This window comes from Stenella coeruleoalba (genome assembly GCF_951394435.1).
Source record: "Stenella coeruleoalba genome assembly, chromosome: 1".
Lineage (NCBI taxonomy): Eukaryota > Metazoa > Chordata > Mammalia > Artiodactyla > Delphinidae > Stenella > Stenella coeruleoalba.
The window spans coordinates 26,369,662-26,390,568 of record NC_137169.1 but is presented as its reverse complement, the minus strand read 5'-3'; the positions used below and the strand labels follow the sequence as shown (position 1 = coordinate 26,390,568).

Below are 20,907 nucleotides of genomic sequence, written 5' to 3'. Positions count from 1 at the left end.
CACGGGTTTGAGCCCTAGGTCCAGGAAGATCCCACATGCCGCAGAGCAACTGAACTCGTGCACCACAACTACTGAGCCTGCGCTCTAGAGCCTACGAGCCACAACTACTAAAGCCACATGCCACAACTACTGAAGCCCGTGTGCCTAAAGCCCATGCTCCGCAACAAGAGGAGCCACTGCAATGAGAAGCCCGCGCACCGCAACAAAGAGTAGCCCCTGCTCACCACAACTAGAGAAAGCCCATGCACAGCAATGATGACAATGTTTAATACATTTATTTATTTAAAAAAAAACCATGTGCAAATATATGTGCAACCGTGATAAATATAATTGAATCCAACTGCTAATTAAAGGTCAGAGATTTTCAGATTGGTTAAATTTTAAAAGTCTAATTATAAGCTTTCCATGAACTTAGAATTGAATATATTCATTTGCCTCTCTAAGGTCATAGCTAGAAAGGTGTCACTCATCCCTGGTATGAAGCAAAATGTTAAAAAAAAATAGATAGCAAGTACTAACCTCTAAAATCTGGTGTAGCAAAGCTAATAACAGACTAAATAGAATTTAAGGCAGAAAGCATTAAAAGACATAAAGAGGGATATTTCATGCTGGTAAACATAATCTACCAAGAATATATAATAGTCATAAACTTCTGTGCACCTAAGAATAGTATTGAAATGTATAAAGGGAAAATTCATAGAATTACAGGGAGACAGGGACAAATTCACAATTACAGTGGTAGACTTCAACACATCTCTTTCAATGACAGACCAAGAATAAGTAGTTAACATAAACTATTTGCAAAATATAGTTATATTACTGAACTTTTGTTGCAAAAACACCATGCCAAAATTTAGAGGCTTTAAACAGTAATTATTTATTTTCTACAAAAGTTGTACTTTAAATATAAGTACCAGATAGATTGCAAGGGAAAGAAGAGAAAAAGATATGCCATACAAATGGTAAACATAAGAAACATAAAGAAATTTCAAATAATACTGCAATCAAGGAGTATTACCAAAAATAGAGATATTTAGAAATGACAAATAAGCTAACTACATTAAAAAAGATATACAAGTGTATATGCAGATGATAAAAGAGATTCAAAACACATGAAGGAAAAATCAACAGAACTGAATGTAAAAAGTAAAGACAAACTACAGAATAAGAGAAGATATTCAGAGTATGTATATTTTTTAAAAGGCCCTGTACCTAGACTATGTGAAGAACTTTTACAACTCAGTAATAAAATAATCCAATGAAAATATGTACAAGAGACTTGAACACTTTGTAAAATAAGGTATGAATGGCCAATAAGTATATGAAAACATGCTCAACATCATTAGTCATAAGGCAAATGCAAATTAAACCATAATGAAATATTACTATGCACCCCCTAGAATAGCTTAAATTTAAGACTAACCATACAAAGTGTTAAAAAGGATGTGGAACAAATAGAATTTTCATATATTGCTGGTTGGGATGGAAAAATCATACAATCACTTTGGAAAACCGATTGGAAGTTTCTTTTAAAGATAAATTCCCCTACACTATCACCTGACAATTCTACTCCTAGTTATTTATCAAAGAGAAGCGAAAACCCATATGCATAAAAAGACTGTTATATGAATTTTGTAATAATCCCAAACTGGAAACAACCCAAATGTTCATCACTAGGAGAATAAATAAGCAAATTGTCCTATGATTGCTACAGAATAATAAAAACAAAGGAAATAGTGATACATAAAACAGCATGAGTTGACTCTTACAAAAATTATGTTTAGCAAAAGAAACCAGACACAAAAATAATGCATATATGATTCCAACTACATGAAGCTCTGGTACGCAAAACTAATGCTTATAGAAATAGCATCATTGCTTTCCTGGAGCATTGGGGCAGGTCATACTGATTGCAAAGGGGCATAAGAGAATTTTCTGGGGCAACGGAAATAATCTATATCCTGACTGTGGTAGTGGTCACACAGATATATACATTAGCCAAAACTCATTAAATTGTGTACCTAAAATGTGTGCATTTTATTGTGCATAAATTATATCTCTAAGTTTTTGAATTTTAAAAAGAAATTCATGAGTTATAAGCAGAAAAACAGGCTTACTGGTAAAGTAAAAAGAAGTACCTGAAATAAAGAGTAGCAAAATAATCAAACCATTAGGTAAGTTAAACAAAGGGAGAAAGCAGGCGCTTACAAAAATAAAAAAGGAAGAGTGGAATATAACCGTTGAACCAAGGAAATTTTTAAATTATGAGACTATTTTGGACATATCTATGCCAAAAAATTAATGATATGAATGAATTTCTAGGAAGCTATAATTTAATAAAATTGACCCCAGTAGAGAGAGAAAGTTTATACTTTCAATATTCTCTTTAAAAAGGTGGGGAGAATGGTTTCAGAGGAAGCCCCACCAAAAACATCAAGACTAGATGGTTTCACGGAAGAATACTGCTAAATCTTCAAAGGCCAGATATCTCAAGCATAGGAAAAACAAAAAACAAAAAAACCTGTAAACACTAATGCCTAAATCTGATAACGTTGCACACAAAAAGACAAACCTATGGACCCGTCTCATTTGAGAGAGCATGCCCTGTTTCCCCCTCATGGAGGCAGATTCAAGTAGAAGGTAAAAAGCTTGAAAGAGACCTGCTACTGGAAGGAGCAGAGCATAAGGCCTGGGGAACTTAATTATCACCACACCTCAGGGACCTGTGCTGGCTGTCAGGTTAGTGAAATCTGGAACATTTCAAAAGCCAGGCTGGTTTCCTCCTTAGGAGCCATTCTTATATAATTCCAATGTTGCTTCTCCATTTCTTCTAAGTCCCACACTGACCATCTTCCTTAGGGTGATATGTTTATCTTTAGATATCTTTTCCTTTAATCAAATTATAATTGACTTACAATATTACATTAGTTTCAGGTACACAGCATAGTGGTTTGATCTTTTTATAGATTATGCACCATACAGTTATTATAATATTATTGACTATATTCCCCATGCTGTATATCACATCCCTGGGCCTTCTCTATTTCCTAACTGGCAGTCTGTACCTCTTAATCACCTTCAGCGGTTTTCCCAACTCCCCATCCCTCTGTTCTCTGGCAACCACCACTTTGTTCTCTGTATTTGTTGTCTGTTTCTGTTTTGTTATATTTGTTAGTTTGTTTTGCTTTTCAGATTTCATATGTAAGTGAAATCATACAGTATTTTTCTTTAACTGTCTGATTTATTTCACTTAGCATAATACCATCCAGGTCCATCCATGTTGTTGCAATTGGCAAGATTTCATTCGTTTTTATGGCTGAGTAATATTCCATTGTGTATACATACCTCTTCTTCTTTATCCATTCACCTATCGATGGACACTAAGGTTGCTTCTATATCTTGGTTATTGTAAGTAATGCTGCAATGAACATTGGGATGCATATGTCTTTTCGAATTAGTGTTTTCATTTTCTTCAGCTAAATACCCAGAAGTGGAATTTCTGGATCATATGGTAGTTTTATTTTTAATTTTTTGAGGGAACTCCATGCTGTTTTCCATAGTGGCTGCACCAATTTACATTCTCACCAACAGTGCACAAGGGTTCCCTTTTCTTCACATCCTCACCAACACTTGTTATTTCTTGTCTTTTTGATGATTGCCATCGTGACAAGTGTGAGGTGGTATCTAACTGTGGTTTTGGTTTGCATTTCTCTAATAATTAGTGATGTTGAGCATCTTTTCATGTGCCTATTGGCCATCTGTATGTCTTCTTTGGAAAAATGTCTGTTCAGGTCCTCTGCCCATTTTTAATCAGATTGTTTGTTTTTTCTGCTATTAAGTTGTATGAGTACTTTACATATTTTGGATATTAACCCCTTATCAGGTATATCATTTGTAAATATCTTCACCCATTCAGTACGTTGCCCTTTCATTTTTTTTTAACATCTTTATTGGATTATAATTGCTTTACAATGTTGAGTTAGTTTCTGGTATACAACAAACTGAATCAGCTATATGTATACATGTATCCCCATATTCCATCCCTCTTGCATCTCCCTCCCACACTCCCTATCCCACCCCTCTAAGTGGTCACAAAGCAACAAGCTGATCTCCCTGTGCAATGCGGCTGCTTCCCGCTAGCTATCTATTTTACATTTGGTAGTGTACATATGTCAATGCTACTCTCTCAGTTCATCCCAGCTTACCATCCCCCTTCCACTTGTCCACAAGTCCATTCTCTATGTCTGCATCTTTATTCCTGTCCTACTGCTAGGTTTGTCAGAACCATTTTTTTTTTAGATTCCATATATATGTGTTAGCATACAGTATTTGTTTTCTCTTTCTGACTTACTTCACTCTGTATGACAGACTCTAGGTCCATCCACCTCACTACAAATAACTCAATTTCATTTTTTTTTATGGCTGAGTAATATTACATTGTGTATATATGCGCCACATCTTCTTTATCCATTCATCTGTCGATGGACACTTAGGTTGCTTCCATGTTCCGGCTGTTTTAAAGAGTGCTGCAATGAACATTGGGGTACATGACTCTTTTTGAATTATGGTTTACTCAGGGTATATGCCCAATAGTGGGATTGCTGGGTCATATGGTACTTCTATTTTTAAGTTTCTTAAGGAACCTCCATACTGTTCTCCATAGTGGCTGTATCAATTTACATTCCCACGAACAGTGCAAGAGGGTTCCCGTTTCTCCACACCCTCTCCAGCATTTATTGTTTGTAGATTTTTTGATGATGGCCATTCTGACCGGTGTGAGGTGATACCTCACTGTAGTTTTGCTTTGCATTTCTCTGATGATTAGTGATGTTGAACATCCTTTCACGTGTTTGTTTGCAATCTGTATATCATCTTTGGAGAAATGTCTGTTTAGGGCTTCTGCCCATTTTTGGATTGGGTTGTTTCTTTTTTTGATATTGAGCTACATGAGCCGCTTGTATATTTTGGAGATTAATCCTTTGTCATTGCTTCGTTTGCAAATATTTTCTCCCATTCTGAGGGTTGTCTTTTCGTCTTCTTTATGGGTTCCTTTGCTGTGCAAAAGCTTTTAAGTTTCATTAGGTCCCATTTGTTTATTTTTGTTTTTATTTCCATTTCTCTAGGAGGTAGGTCAAAAAGGATCTTGCTGTGATTTATGTCATAGAGTGTTCTGCCTATGTTTTCCTCTTAAGAGTTTTATAGTGTCTGGACTTACATTGAGGTCTTTAATCCATTCGGAGTTTATTTTTGTGTATGGTGTTAGGGAGTGTTCTAATTTCATTCTTTTACAAGTAGCTGTCCAGTTTTCCCAGAACCACTTATTGAAGAGGCTGTCTTTTCTCCATTGTATATTCTTGCCTCCTTTATCAAACATAAGGTGACCATATGTGCGTGGGTTTATCTCTGGGCTCTCTATCCTTTTCCATTGATCTATATTTCTGTTTTTGTGCCAGTACCGTACTGTCTTGATTACTGTAGCTTTGTAGTATAGTCTGAAGTCAGGGAGCCTGATTCCTCCAGCTCTGTTTTTCTTTCTCAAGATTGCTTTGGCTATTTGGGGTCTTTTGTGTTTCCATACAAATTGTGAAGTTTTTTGTTCTAGTTCTGTGAAAATTGCCAGTGGTAGTTTGACAGGGATTGCATTGAATCTGTAGATTGCTTTGGGTAGTATAGTCATTTTCACAATGTTGATTTTTCCAATCCAAGAACATGGTATATCTCTCCATCTGTTTGTATCATCTTTAATTTTTTTCATCAGTGTCTTATCGTTTTCTGCCTACAGGTCTTTTGTCTCCTTAGGTAGGTTTATTCCTAGGTATCTTATTCTTTTTGTTGCAGTGGGAAATGGGAGTTTTTCTTTAATTTCTCTTTCAGTTTTTTCATCGTTAGTGTTTAGGAATGCAAAAGATTTCTGTGCATTAATTTTATATCCTGCTACTTTATCAAATTCATTGATTAGCTCCTGTAGTTTTCTGGTAGCATCTTTAGGATTCTCTATGTATAGTATCATGTCATCTGCAAAATCTGACAGTTTTATGTCTTCTTTTCCGATTTGGATTCCTTTTATTTCTTTTTCCTTGCTGACTGCTGTGACTAAAAAACTTCCAAAACTATATTGAATAATAGCTGTGACAGTGGGCAACATTGTCTTTTTCCTGATCTTAGAAAAAACGGTTTCAGTTTTTCACCATTGAGAACAATGTTGGCTGTGGGTTTGTCATATATGACCTTTATTATGTTGAGGTAGGTTCTCTCTATGCCCGCTTTCTGGAGAGTTTTTATCATAAATGCGTGTTGAATTTTGTCAGCTTTTTCTGCATCTATTGAGATGATCATATGGTTTTTAACCTTCAATTTGTTAATATGGTATATCACATTGATTGATTTGCGTATATTGAAGAATGCTTGCATTCCTGGGGTAAACCCCACTTGATCATGGTGTATGATCCTTTTAATGTGCTGTTGGATTCTGTTTGCTAGTATTTTGTTGAGGATTTTTACATCTCTATTCATCAGTGATATTGGCCTGTAGTTTTCTTTTTTTGTGACATCTTTGGTTTTGGAATTAGGGTGATGGTGGCCTCGTAGAATGAGTTTGGGAGTGTTCCTCCCTCTGCTATATTTTGGAAGACTTTGAGAAGATAGGTGTTAGCTCTTCTCTAAATGTTTGATAGGATTCGCCTGTGAACCCATCTGGTTCTGGGCTTTTTTTCATTGGAAGATTTTTAATCACAGTCTCAATTTCAGTGCTTGTGACTGGTCTGTTCATATTTTCTATTTCTTCCTGGTTCAGTCTCGGATGGTTGTGCTTTTCTAAGAATTTGTCCATTTCTTCCAGGTTGTCCATTTTATTGGCATATAGTTGCTGGTAGTAATCTCTCATGATCCTTTGTATTTCTGCAGTGTCAGTTGTTACTTCTCCTTTTGCATTTCTAGTTCTGTTGATTTGAGTCTTCTCCCTTTTTTTCTTGATGAGTCTGGCTAATGGTCTATCAATTTTGTTTATCTTCTCAAAGAACCAGCTTTTAGTTTTATTGATCTTTGCGATCATTTCCTTCATTTGTTTTTCATTTATTTCTGTTCTGATGTTTATGATTTCTTTCCTTCTGCTAACTTTGGGGGATTTTTGTTCTTCTTTCTCTAATTGCTTTAGGTGTAAGGTTAGGTCGTTTATTTGAGATGTTTCTTGTTTCTTGTGGTAGGATTCTATTGCTGAAAACTTCCCTCTTAGAACTGCTTTTGCTGCATCCCATAGGTTTTGGATCATCGTGTTTTCATTGTCATTTGTTTCTAGGTATTTTTTGATTTCCTCTTTGATTTCTTCAGTGATCTCTTGGTTGTTTAGTAGCATATTGTTTAGTCTCCATGTGTTTGCACTTTTTACAGTTTTTTCCTATAATTGATATCTAATCTCATAGATTTGTGGTTGGAAAAGATACTTGATACAATTTCAATTTTCTTAAATTTGCCAAGCCTTGATTTGTGACTCAAGATATGATCTATCCTAGAGAATATTCCATAAACACTTGAGAAGAAAGTGTATTCTGTTACTTTTGGATGGAATGTCTTATAAATATCAATTAAGTCCATCTTGTTTAATGGGTCATTTAAAGCTGGTGTTTCCTTATTTATTTTCAATTTGGATGATCTGTCCATTGGTGAAAGTGGGGTGTTAAAGTCCCCTACTATTATTGTGTTACTGTCGATTTCCCCTTTTATGGCTGTTAATATTTAAATGCTTTATGTATTGAGGTGCTCCTACGTTGGGTGCATAAATATTTACAATCATTTTATCTTCTTCTTGGATTGATCCCTTGATCATTATGTTGTGTCCTTCTTTGTCTCTTGTAATAGTCTTTATTTTAAAGTCTATTTTGTCTGATATGAGAATTGCTACTCCAACTTTCTTTTGATTTCCATATGTGGAATATCTTTTTCCATCCCCTCACTTTCAGTCTGTGTGTGTCCCTAGGTCTGAAGTGGGTTTCTTGTAGACAACATATATATGGGTCTTGTTTTTGTATCCATTCAGCCAGTCTGTGTCTTTTGGTTGGATCACTTAATACATTTACATTTAAGGTAATTATCGATATATATGTTCCTATTACCATTTTCATAATTGTTTTGGGTTTGTTTTTGTAGGTCTTTTTCTTCTCTTGTGTTTCCTGCCTAGAGAAGTTCCTTTAGCATTTGTTGTAAAGCTGGTTTGGTGGTGCTGAATTCTCTTAACTGTTGCTTGTCTGTAAGGGTTTTAATTTCTCCATCAAATCTGAATGAGATCCTTGCTGGGTGGAGTAATCTTGGTTTTAGGTTTTTCCCTTTCATCACTTTAAATATGTCCTGCCATTCCCTTCTGGCTTGCAGAGTTTCTGCTGAAAGATTAGCTGTTAACCTTATGGGGATTCCCTTGTGTGTTATTTGTTGCTTTTCCCTTGCTGCTTTTAATATTTTTTCCTTGTATTTAATTTTTGATAGCTTGATTAATATGCGTCTTGGCGTGTTCCTCCTTGGATTTATCCTGTATGGGACTCTGCACTTCCTGGACTTGATTGACTACTTCCTTTCCCATATTAGGGGAGTTTTCAACTATAATCACTTAAAATATTTTCTCAGACCCTTTCTCTTTCTCTTCTTCTTCTGCAACCCCTATAATTCGAATGTTGGTGCATTTAATGTTGTCCCAGAGGTCTCTGAGACTGTCCTCAATTCTTTTCATTCTTTTTTCTTTATTCTGCTCTGCAGCAGTTATTTCCACTATTTTATCTTCCAGGTCACTAATCCATTCTTCTGCCTCAGTTATTCTGCTATTTATCCCTTCTAGAGAATTTTTAAGTTCATTTATTGTGTTGTTCATCATTGTTTGTTTGCTCTTTAGTTCTTCTAGGTCCTTGTTAAACATTTCTTGTATTTTCTCCATTCTATTTCCAAGATTTTGGATATCTTTACTATCATTATTCTGAATTCTTTCTCAGGCAGAATGCCCATTTCCTCTTCATTTGTTTGGTCTGGTGGGTTTTTACCTTGCTCCTTCATCTGCTGCATGTTTCTCTGTCTTCTCATTTTGTTTAACTTACTGTGTTTGGGGTCTCCTTTTCACAGGCTGCAGGTTCGTAGTTCCTGTTGTTTTTGGTGTGTGCCCCCAGTGGGTGAGTTTGGTTCAGTGGCTTGTGTAGGCTTCCTGGTGGAGGGGACTGCTGCCTGTCTTCTGGTGGGTGGGGTTGGATCTTTTCTTTCTCATGGGCAGGGCCGCGTCTGGTGGTGTGTTTTGGCATGTCTGTGAACTTAGTATGACTTTAGGCAGCCTGTGTGCTAATGGGTGGGTTTGTGTTCCTGTCTTGTTAGTTGCTTGGCATGGGGCATCCAACACTGGAGCTTGCTGGCTGTTGGGGGGATCTGGGTCTTAGCATTGAGATGGAGATCTCTGGGAGAGCTCCCACTGATTGATATTACATGGGGCCACGAGGTCTCTGGTGATCCAATGTCCTGAACTCGGCTCTGCCACCTCAGAGAATCAGGCCTGACACTGGGCCAGAGCACCAAGACCCTGTCAGCCACACGGCTCTGGGAGCTCAGGCAAAGTCACCAGGAATCATCTCCAAATGTTAAAGACTTTCAGCTTACTAACCAAGAGGAAATGCCTGCCCTTTCATTTTTGTTGATGGTTTCCTTTGCTGTGCCAAAACTTTTTAGTTTGATATGGTCCCATTTGCTTATTTTTGCTTTTGTTGCCCTTGCCTGAGGAGACAGATCCAAAAACATATTGCTAAGACTGATTTCAAAGTGTATACTACCTATGTTTTCTTCTAGGAGTTTTATGGTTTCAGGTCTTAGATTTAAGTCTTTAATCCAGTTTGAGTTTATTTTTGTATATGATGTGGGAAAATGGTCTAGTTTTATTCTTTTACATGTAGCTGTCCAGTTTTCCCAATACCACTCCTTGAAGAGACTGTCTTTTCCCCATTGTGTATTCTTGCCTCTTTTAGGATAGATTAATTGCCCATATATGTGTGGACTTATTTTTCTCTATTCTGTTCCATTGATCTATGTGTCACTTTTTGTGCCAGTACTATACTGTTTTGATTACTGTAGCTTTGTAGTATAGTTTGAAGTCAGGAAGCATGATAACTCCAGCTTTGTTGTTCTTTCTCAAGATTGCTTTGGCTATTCAGGGTCTTTTGTGCTTCCATACAAATTTTGAAGTTATTTGTTCTAGTTCTCTGAAAAATGCCATGGGTATTTTGATAAGGATTGCATTGAATCTGTAGATTGCTTTAGGTAGTATGGACATTTTAATAATAGTAATTCTTCCAGCCCATGAACACAGAATATCTTTCCATTTATTTGTTTCATCTTCAATTTCTTTCTAGATATCTTAGTACTACTAATCAGGTCACAGTCATGCTCTGCTGTTTCCTTCTGTTCCTGGTGTAATTGTCATCATCATCTCTATAATTTATGGAGGCATGCCATACATATATTATTTAGTATAATATGGTAATATATTATAATATATAATCTTAATCTTATTAAGATTATATATTATAATAAAATAATCTTTATTAAGATTAAAATAATCTTTAAAGATTAAAGAATCTTTAATCTTTTAATCTTTAAAATATTAAAGATTAAAATAATCTTTCCTTAAAAGATTATTTTAAGGAAAAAGAGACCTTAAAATAATATATAATTATATAACATTTTGTGTAATACAACAGCCCTGTAAGGTAGGTGTTATCATTTTGGGTTGGAGATGGTGAAGCTATTGCACAGAAAGGAAATAATTTGTTCAAGACCACACAGGTAGTAAGTGACAGAGGTGGACTATAAATCCAGGTGTGTTTGACTCAAAATCCCATGGGCTTACCTCTGCCCTATACTCTCCTTGTACAAATCACTCATTTAGCTCTTGGATTTGAGGATGCCTTACAGTTATCTGTATGTACGTATCATCCCCACCTGCTCCAAAGCCCATATCTGAGCTAAGAAGTGATTCCAACCAACTGACCAAGCCTGAGTCTCAGCAATATAGTAACGTTGACACAGAATCTGAGACCAACTCATGCCACGGATCAGTAAAATGATGGGTATTGGAGTCTTGCTTGAATGTGCTCAGATGCCATCTGGTTTTCCAATGGTTGTCTTCTTCACCAGGGAAAAGCCAATGTGTTGGCACTCGTTCCATCTCCATCCCATGTACCTGGTATTTCTCTTTCTTTCTCCAAGTGCACTGCCCAACGAATGAGCTTCTGACAGACTCCACAGGTGTGATCCTGAGTCAGAGCTACCCGGGAAGCTATCCCCAGTTCCAGACCTGCTCTTGGCTGGTGAGAGTGGAGCCCGCATATAACATCACTCTCACAGTGGAGTACTTTCTCAGTGAGAAGCAGTATGATGAGTTTGAGATCTTTGATGGTAAGTAAATCAAATTGTGCCCTGCTAAAGATAGCACAGACTGGCTTCAAAACCCCAGGAGTCTATGATGCAACCTCCCAATTAGGACTTTCCAGATTTCCACACAAGGTCTTTCCCTACCACAGAAACTCCAGTACCATGGAAGCTGATGAGTTGTATGAGCAGGCCTGCTCATGTTACAGCCTAGACCTGCTACAGCACCCTTTCTTTAATCTAGCCACCACTCAAAGCTAGCCCCTCGAATGTCAACCAATAAATGGGTCATAACAGTACTCCCAAGTGAAGAGTATGCTGCTTCCAAAACCCAAGAGGTCTACCAAACACTATGCTTTTTTTTCTCTTTGGTAGGAGGGGAAAGGTGCAATAACCTGCCCTTTAATTTGGAGGATATGTCTCAGCATGCCCCAGACCACAGGACCCTAAAAACTTCACCTGACTCTTTGTAGCCTTCCTCTTACCCTTTGGAGCGTGTGTCTTGCAAAGGCATCTACACTAATTGTCCCTTCTGGCACATCAGATCCAATTAATACAATGTCATCAATATAGTAAATCAATAAGCTGTATTCTGCAGGATGTCCAGATGGTCCACATCTCTTCATACTACATTATGACAGAGCAGGAGAATTAACTTAGCTCTGGAGCAAGACCATGGATGTATACTGTTGTCTCTCTCATGTAAATGCAAATTGCTTACAATCCTCCTTTCTGGTGGGTATAGAAAAGAATGCATTGCTAGATCAATAACTGCATTTCATATAACCAAAGCTATGATAATCTACTCTAATGAATATACTACATCTGGCATAGCTACTGCAGTTGAGGCTACTACTGGGTTAACTTTTGGGGACAAGACTCCATTTCTTACCAATCCCATCCCTCATATAACCCTGTTGTAACAAAGGAGCCATAATAGTGCTTTGGGTCCCAGGTATCAGCATCAATTCACACACTCTGTATACAAAAGTCTTCCAAATATCCAGGCATTCCCTTTTCCCCAATGTTCAGTTACCTGAATTAATAGTGGTGGGTCTTTTGGGATAAGGACTCGGGAATCACTACCGTATCCAACTGTTGTTATTTTGCAGGGTCCTTTTTCATAAGGACTCAGCCCCTCCTTCAGCCAAAGTATTCTGGAGTAAGAAACGAAACCTGGTTCAAGTCTCCAAATTACTCCAGGGATTGGAACTTTCTACACCCTTTTGGTTATATATTCATGAACTGTTTTCTTCATATGTTCATTTTTTTTGGCCGCCCATCTATCTTGCCCTTAGGAATATCATGTTGTGTCAGCCATCTCCATAGGTCCTGCAGGTCAGGCCCTCCTGGCTGCCATCCCAACCTTGCTGCCCATTTTAGTAACTATGCCAACCAGTGCTTCTGCCTGGCCTCTGTATTTAGGCTCCTTTCCTCCCCATCAATACTAGGAAGCCCAGCTTGGTGACAGCCTCTCCTCCCATCAGTTTCCGCTTACAGAGGACAGCCAATTCTCAGGTTGTTGATGTTCGTCCTCACCCCCTCAGCAGTGCATTCCTTATTGCTTTAGGAACTGGTGTGTCCCCCAGATCCTCCTGAAGGTCAAGGTTCTGGTCTAATACAGCAGACCTATCCCAGCATGCCATTCCTCTGAGCCATTTGACCTCTTCCTTCACAGTTTGTCACAGCAGTTCTGATGGCTCTCCTTTGTTCAATGTGGTCTATTACTTCTGCCAAGCTCCCAAGAGCTGTCTTGGCAGCATATGAGAACCATCACTTAGGGCTCTTTCCAGGATAATAAATCCTGTGTTTTGGATTATCTAGCTTTGTACTCTGCCTCCCTTGAATCAGCACCCTTGGGATGCACTTCCAGGCATCTAAGGAGGAGAGAAAGAACAGGGAGGCCTTTCTGGAAGAGCCTTGGAAGGGACCATTGGGGAGCTATGTTATTTATGACATTGAGACATGATCATGTTTTCCTCTAGCTTTATTGCTATCTATTCATTCATAAATATTTTTTCTATGTGGCAGGGACTGAACTGTTTTTAGTATGCACAAGTAGGATGGTGAGATAGAAAATGTTCCCAGGTTGAAAACCAGCTCTTTTAACCCGCTGCTTGACTGTGGGCAAGTCCCAGGATGGCAAATAGATGTCATCTCACCTGCCAACGGCTATGTGTTGTCAGGGACTTCTTGGATCCCTGCTTTAGGGCTCAGGAGGGGAGAGCACCTAGAGCAAAGCCTGTGGATACTGAGAGAGGAGCAGATGGACCAGTGATGGTGCTGAGTTACCATCCCAAATCTTCACGTCTTCACTTGAGGAGGGGAAAATCGGAGGTGGTTACATTAAAGGTATCACATCTACTATCTCTGATAGCTGTGATAGTCTGTAATCCTGTGTCCACACTCTCCTCCCAGGTCCCTCAGGACAAAGTCCTCTGCTGAAAGCCCTCAGTGGGAACTACTCAGCTCCCCTGATTGTCACCAGCTCAAGCAACTCTGTGTACCTGCGCTGGTCGTCCGACCATGCCTACAATCGGAAGGGCTTTAAGATTCGGTATGCAGGTGAGTAAAACATAAAGACTCATGAGAAGGGCCACAACCCCCGAGCCCCTTACATTTCTCACCCAGAAGAATAAGCCATGGGCCATGTCCTCGTGCCTGGCCGAGCTCCTCCACGCGCCTGGGGACTGGCAGCCTTTCTCCTCCTCGTAGGCACTCTCACCTCTAGCTGCACAGTGTCCTTGACATTTTCCCACCTCCCCTTTTTCTATACCTCTCCCCACTTTTAAGCTCTTTCCTCTTTCTGCTCATACTGCCAGCCTGTGTCTTTTGGATAAATTTATTGTATATGACCTGATAAGGCCTATAGGTGGTCCCGTCCCTAACACTGTTGAAATGTTAATAGAAGGTCCTTTAAACCAAAAAACCCTAAGATGTGGGTCCCCAACTGGCAAATATTAGACAAGCAGCAAACGATGGGTTATATTCCAAGTCCAGGAGCCTCTCTTCTGCTCTGCAAGCCATATCTCATAGGCAGTGTCAGATCGAGGGCCAATCCAACTGGATAGCTGAACAGCCAGCCAGCCATCTACAAGGAACACAAAAATATCCTTGAAAATAAAATGAGATGGAGAAAATCAACGTTATCTGAACTCCCATCACGGGGATTACTCTCTGTCGCTGGAAAGAAAATTTGAAAAGCTGTTTGCTGCCCATTTTGCAGGGCAGTGGGTCCGTTGAACTGCTGGCTGGCTCTGTGAGCTTGGGAGCAGAGATGAATTACTTAAGACCATGGCGAGTTCCACCAGGCACCAGTCCCCCTGCAGCACTCTTTCCCCTGGCTGCATTTAGCCTGAGTTCCAAACAAACGTTGGACAAATTTTCAAAGAATATTGGTTAGAGGGATGTCAGATATACATATTATAGCCTGAGTTGCCCCTTGTCTCAATCCATCTCTTCTCATGGGCTGCCGACTTGGAAGGCCAACCCAAACTTAGCGGGCTATCGAAGTCTTAAGAAACTCTTAGGTATGGCTTTGGGGGTGGGGGGGACCAGCCAGATGAAGCTGAGGGGAGCCTGGGAGGAGAAGGAGCTTTACTATCTCAGCGTCCATTTCCTCTGCAAAGTGGACCCCAAATTCCTTTCCCCCACGCACACAAGAAGGAGGGTACCTTCACGCCCCCCAGGGTCTGCAGTCAGCTCTGTCACTCAACCTCTTCAGGCCTCGGTTTCCTCATGATGGAAAAGAGACCTTAAGCCATCTGTCAGGGAGGTTCAGGCTGAGTTCCTAGAAGCTACTAACACAAAAGAGAAATAAAGCAATTTAGGAGCATTTCACTATGCTAGTTGCTAAACTCTGAACTAAAAGCCATTAAGGAGTTGTGCTTCCCTTGATGTTTTTAAAGATTAATCACCTATTTGTGGGTAATGAGTCAGTTATAATTACAATATATACGCCACATAGAAAGTGAATTAATTACATGGTGAAACAATGAGTCCTTAATGGAAATACAGTAGAGTCGTGTACTTTGCACATGCCTCTATCACTGTGACTAAGTATATTTTATAACTGAGATTCTTGTTCTTGACCGAGGTAGACTTGTAGATACCACATAAACAGGACACAGGTGGCAAAGCAGAAGTAAGGAAGCGTTCTGGCTTGGAAAGGAGGTGTTTAACACATCCAGTTCACCAGCAGAGGGATGTGATCACGTAAGAGGCCAGAGGACCATACTGTGGGGAGGATGCAGGAAGGGTCCTGTCATCTTCATCCTACCTTGATCCCATGCCAGGGACTCTTAGAGCAGATGAACAGGCTTGCTCTCTGTGCTCCTTTGGTCATCCCTCTTTCCCGGCCTCACAGAACTTCCCCCGAGCATCCCTGGCAGAGGTTTTTATTGCCAAGTTCTCTAAGGCTGGGGTTTTTGTCTGTTCTCTTCACTGTTGTATTCCCAGCACTTAGAACAGCACCTAGCATATAATAGACACTTGCTATCTGTCTGTTGAATAAATGAATGAAATAAGTTGAAGCCAGATGTCGAGGGGGAATCAGGACTGTGGGTTTGATGCCCTGGGTTGCCACAGCTCTCTCTCCCCCCATCCTCCACACACAGCAGAAAGCAGGACAGGGACCATTTACTGAGCACTGAGTGCCCTGCACTGGGCTGGGGGTTTTACAGACACGATCCCATTTAAATTGTCCCCAAACCTATGAGGGAGGCATTGCCAGTCGCAATACACAGGTGAGGAAAATGGACCTGGAAGCGCCTCAGTGATTTGTCCCAAGTCACAGAACTGTGGAAAGGTGGGAAATGGGACTTGAGCACAGCCCTGACTCCAGAGGCCTCGCCCCTGCGGTCACACCCTTCTGGAACCAACCCCATGGGGTTCTATTTTCTGTGTCCCTTTGGGATATGGTGGGATTCGAGAGCCTGAACTCAGCTGCACAACTAGTGCTGCCTCCAGGTGCAAAGGGGACCCAGTGCTTCATGGAGCTGTTTTTTTCTTGTTTTCTTCTCTTTCCTTTCCTGTTTTTCCTTTCTTATCCTTCCCTTCTCTCCTTTCCTTTCCTTTCTTTTCCTTTCTTTCCTCTTCTTTTCTTTGGCTTTCCTAAACTGGCTGCTTTTCAGTATCAACCTCCTCACTAGCAGTGGACCTGGCAGTGCTGAAGATAGGGACAGAGAGGGAGAAGCAAGGGGATGGGGCCTGCATGAAGGACCACCTCTGTCTTCCCGCTGTGTGTGGTCCCCTGACCCTCATCTCGTTATCCAGCTCCCTACTGCAGCCTGCCCAGGGCTCCGCTCCATGGCTTCCTTCTGGGCCAGACCACCACCCAGCCTGGAGGCTCCATCCACTTTGGCTGCAACGCGGGCTACCGGTTGGTGGGACACAGCATGGCCATTTGCACCCGGCACCCCCAGGGCTACCACCTGTGGAGCGAGGCCATTCCTCTCTGTCAAGGTGAGAAGCAGGTGGGAAAGAGGTGACAGGTGGCTTGGGTCCTACCCGCAACTTGGGCTTGTCCCAGGACCAATCACTTCCAAATGTGGGCTTCCTCCTAGATAATTAATTCATTCTTTCAGCAAACATATACTGAGGATCCGTAATATCTGAAGTCCTGGGGATACACAGGTGTGTAAAACACAGCATCAGTGTTTTCAGGGAAGGGAGGGAGACGGCTATGTAGCCACAAAAATGCCAAATGACAGAGGAAGGAAGTGCTGTATCAGGAGCGCAAACAGTACTGTGGGAGCCCAAGGTTAAGAGGGGACCTACCTGCTCCTGTACAGCTAGGGGGCTTCCAGAAGAGGGGTTGCTTGGGTTCATAGAACAAGGAAAGTTGGGGGCCAGGCATTGGCAAGGAAAACATTCTAGGCAACAGCAAAAGCGTTTGCAAAACCACAGACTCTGAGAGAGATCACAAAATATGCAAAGCAATTGGGGCTGGCAGAAGTACCAGGTCCGGTGGGAGGAGACGAGGGGCAGAGGGAAGCAGGGTGAACAGTGACCGTCACCTACGCAGTCATCAGCGATCAAGCACGTGATATATACCAGGAAGTTTGCATGTGTTGCTTTTGATCATTTATGGGATTTTATTTTCCTTAAAGTAATATACATTCAGACTAGAAATCTGAAGAAGAAAAAAGAAACTATAGATAATGCCAAAGAAAAAGTGAAAATGACCTATAACCCCATCAACTGAAATCACTGCTGTTAACATTTCCTTTGGTCGTTCATATATTGTTTATAAAAATGGCATTATTGGTGTACAAATCTCTTCATATTTTGTTAGCATCTATCACATGATTAAATACACTTAGTCATCAATATTTGCAATGGTTGTGTAGCATTATAGAAAAACTCATTTATTCAAGTATCATCCTATTGTTGGTCATTTGACTTTCTGTATTTTTTGCTACTATAAACAATGCTGCTGTTAAAATCCTTATAATTCCGTCTTTGGGATCATCCATATTTATTTCCTTAAAATAAATTCCCAGAAATGAGATTATTGAATCATACGTATACAGAGTCTACAGCTTTTGATACTGGTTGCCGTCCAAAAAGTTTGTCTTCACTTATACCTCCACCAGCAGCTTGTTGTCTTTCCTCCCAGATTCTCAACATTATATACTGCATTTTAAAAAAGAAAGAAAAAATTTACCAATTATATAGACAAAAACAAGAAATCACTTAAGGTTGAGGTTCTTGTGTTTTGGTTCCCAGCATGGTGACGTACTTTTTTAATGACGTCTGTCATCTTTGACCCTCACAATCTTCTCGGGCCTGTGCCTGAGCTTTCTCAAAGAACAGAAGCAGTGCATCATTGATATTCTCTTTAATGCTTTAAGCAACGTTCACAGAGAACTGATTGTCCACAAGTGGCAAACGTCTTGGCTTCAGTTTCCATTTTTCTAACTGTATCCACACAGACAAGTCTTTTTCCCAAAGTTCTAGTTGGAAGCAACCAGGCCTGTCACCTCTATCTTTTGTCACTTCCCAAAACCAAGCTCTGTCCACTCATCCCCACACTGCTCTGTGCTGCTTCTCTCCATCCCCAGCCCCAGCCCCCGTTCCTCTCCGATGCCCTCCCTCTCTGCCATTCCCTCCGTGCTCTCTGGAATCCTGGTTCCATGGCCAACAAGTATACACCCTCAGTCACCGCCCAGAAGGCTCTCTTCACTTCCTTCCTCCACGGAGACTGTGGCTCTCATCTGAGAACACAGATGCTGTGGCCCTTTCAGGGGAGGGGGCTCATCCCCTATTTCCCACAGAACCCAGGGCGAAAGGCCTGGCATGCTTCCCTTTCCCTGCTGCTGCTTTCCAAACCATGCTTCTCCACTGACAAACACAGCACATTGGAGAGTCTATGCATCCTAACGCTTTCTCTCTCCTTCCCCTGCCCGTTCTCTCACTACGCGTTCTCTCCCTCAGAGGCCTCATTCCACCACAAGCTTTCAGGTACTTTGTGATTCTCCCCCCTCCTCTCCTACCCACGGGAGGTGTCCCTCTGGGTTTGGGGGACTGTGGTGTGTGATGGAGATCACTAGACAGCCTGGTAGTCTCTCAGGCTAAGAGGTTACCTTCTGTCCTCTCAGTTATCCAAGAGAGAAGGGCCAGGGAGGGGCAGTGAGATGAGCTGCCTTTGGTCCCTTTCAATCTGAACACTGTCTCTCTCCAGCTCTGGGAAACTCCCATCTATGATCATTCCACCCCCTCCACTTTCTCTGTTCTCTTTTCCTGCAGCCCAGACCTGCTGGACCTCCTGGGCTGATTCCCTGTGTTTCCAGTCCTTTTCTCTCTCATTTTCAGTCTCTGTCTTTTTGGTCTATATTCTGGGAAATTTCATTTACTTTTCATTTTGTCGACTGAAAAAAAATGCACAGCCTAAAAGTTGAGAATTATGTTTTATTTGGCAGAATTAAGCCCGGAAGATAGCCTCTCAGTCATTCTAATGTTTTTATTAGCATCTGTTAGACCCATTGAGGGGAATCAGAGACCAGAAATAAGGCTTCCCAGACCAGTTTTTGTTTGTCTGTTTTAAATTAAAGGAGTTCTTAGGTTAACCATTATATATTTTTCCACCTTCTAATTTGTTTCCCCCACCCCCAAAGGTACCAATAAAACAGCGCTTCATAATGAAAGTTCTCTAAACATTGATCAGTTTAGAAGTTCCTCCAATTTAAAGGATCCATAATCTGGCCATTAATGAGATATATGTGAATAGTGGATTCAAATCAATAAGACGCAAGAGGCACCCCCATAAGAAAGTGTGAAGGATGCAGCCTTCACAAGATCTAGAAAGTTTACTCCCCAAAACAGTCTAAGTAAAGGTCTTCACTGTACAGGCTGATGCAACACAGGTGAAGACGGCAAAAGCCGCCGAGAGTCGGCACAGTCAGACAGAAGACGGCTCAGAATCCCAGTCTACTTGATTGCCAGATGTGTATCATATGTGCACCTCTCACATGGCAGAGACCAATTTTTGAAAACACACACACACACACACAACACCTAAGAAGATCAGGTAGAAGATTTACACCTCAAAGACACAGGAAGAGAAATGCAAGTTCCCCCTAGAAGAGCTTTTGGGTTTTGGGGTTTTTTTTTGTTTGTTTGTGTTTTTTTGCGGTACGCGGGCCTCTCACTGTTGTGGCCTCTCCCATTGCGGAGCACAGGCTCTGGACGCGCAGGCTCAGTGGCCATGGCTCACGGGCCCAGCCGCTCCGCAGAATGTGGGATCTTCCCGGACTGGGGCACGAACCCGTGCCCCCTGCATCGGCAGGCGGACTCTCAACCACTGAGCCACCAGGGAAGCCCCGAGCTTTTGTTTTTTTAAGGTCAGAATTCTGAAAAGATGTTTTATCAAGCCGGCTTTTTTTTAATTTAACGGCATACGCAATAAAAGAGCCCTATATTGGCCATTTTAGGTTGAGATCTCCTTTGATATAATTTTCCCGATTAATTAGGTACTTGCAAGTATAAGACATGAATCTGGCTGGGGTGTTAGCTGGAGTTTGGCTTTCTGATGCCCCTCGTTTTTTCTGTTTGAGAGACTCTATTTCCCACTTTAAAGTTGAATTTGTTGAGGATAAAAGTTCCTAGTGGAATTGTGTGGTGGGCCAATGTGCTGCTTATGATATTAATGCCTCCAGGTTTCTACCCTAGAGTTGTTTCAGCTCCTCTTCATGTCTCGGATTCTCCCTCACGAGCACTGTGGGTGCTCAGATCACGGAACGGCCGGTTCTTATTCGTGCAGAGAAAGTTGTTTAATTAAAATGAGTTGGTTTCCCTGTTAGCAAGTCCAAGCTCGCTCTGCTTGCCCCACGACAGGCCAATAAATCAGGAGACGAGGTGCTGAGGCAACAATACGACTTTATTCGGAAGTTTGGCAGCCTGAGGAGATGTTGGACCAGGGTCTCCAAAACACCATCTTATGGGGTCTGGATGCCAGTTCCTTTTATAGAATCAGAGAGGGAAGTAAAGTAAAAAGGGCCATCAGTCTTGCAAAACATCTCC

The 20,907-nt window shown here is 41.0% G+C and overlaps 1 protein-coding gene across 1 annotated transcript in view; it reads left to right on the top strand.

Moving 5' to 3' along the window:
* The window catches only part of CSMD2 (CUB and Sushi multiple domains 2), a 668,360-nt gene that overhangs the window by 580,715 nt on the left and 66,738 nt on the right, over positions 1 to 20,907 (top strand). Inside the window, exons 47-49 of the mRNA XM_079924609.1 lie at positions 11,224 to 11,412; positions 13,804 to 13,950; positions 16,660 to 16,848. Of these exons, the coding sequence (XP_079780735.1) occupies positions 11,224 to 11,412; positions 13,804 to 13,950; positions 16,660 to 16,848 (525 nt within the window). The remainder of the gene's footprint in view (positions 1 to 11,223; positions 11,413 to 13,803; positions 13,951 to 16,659; positions 16,849 to 20,907) is intronic.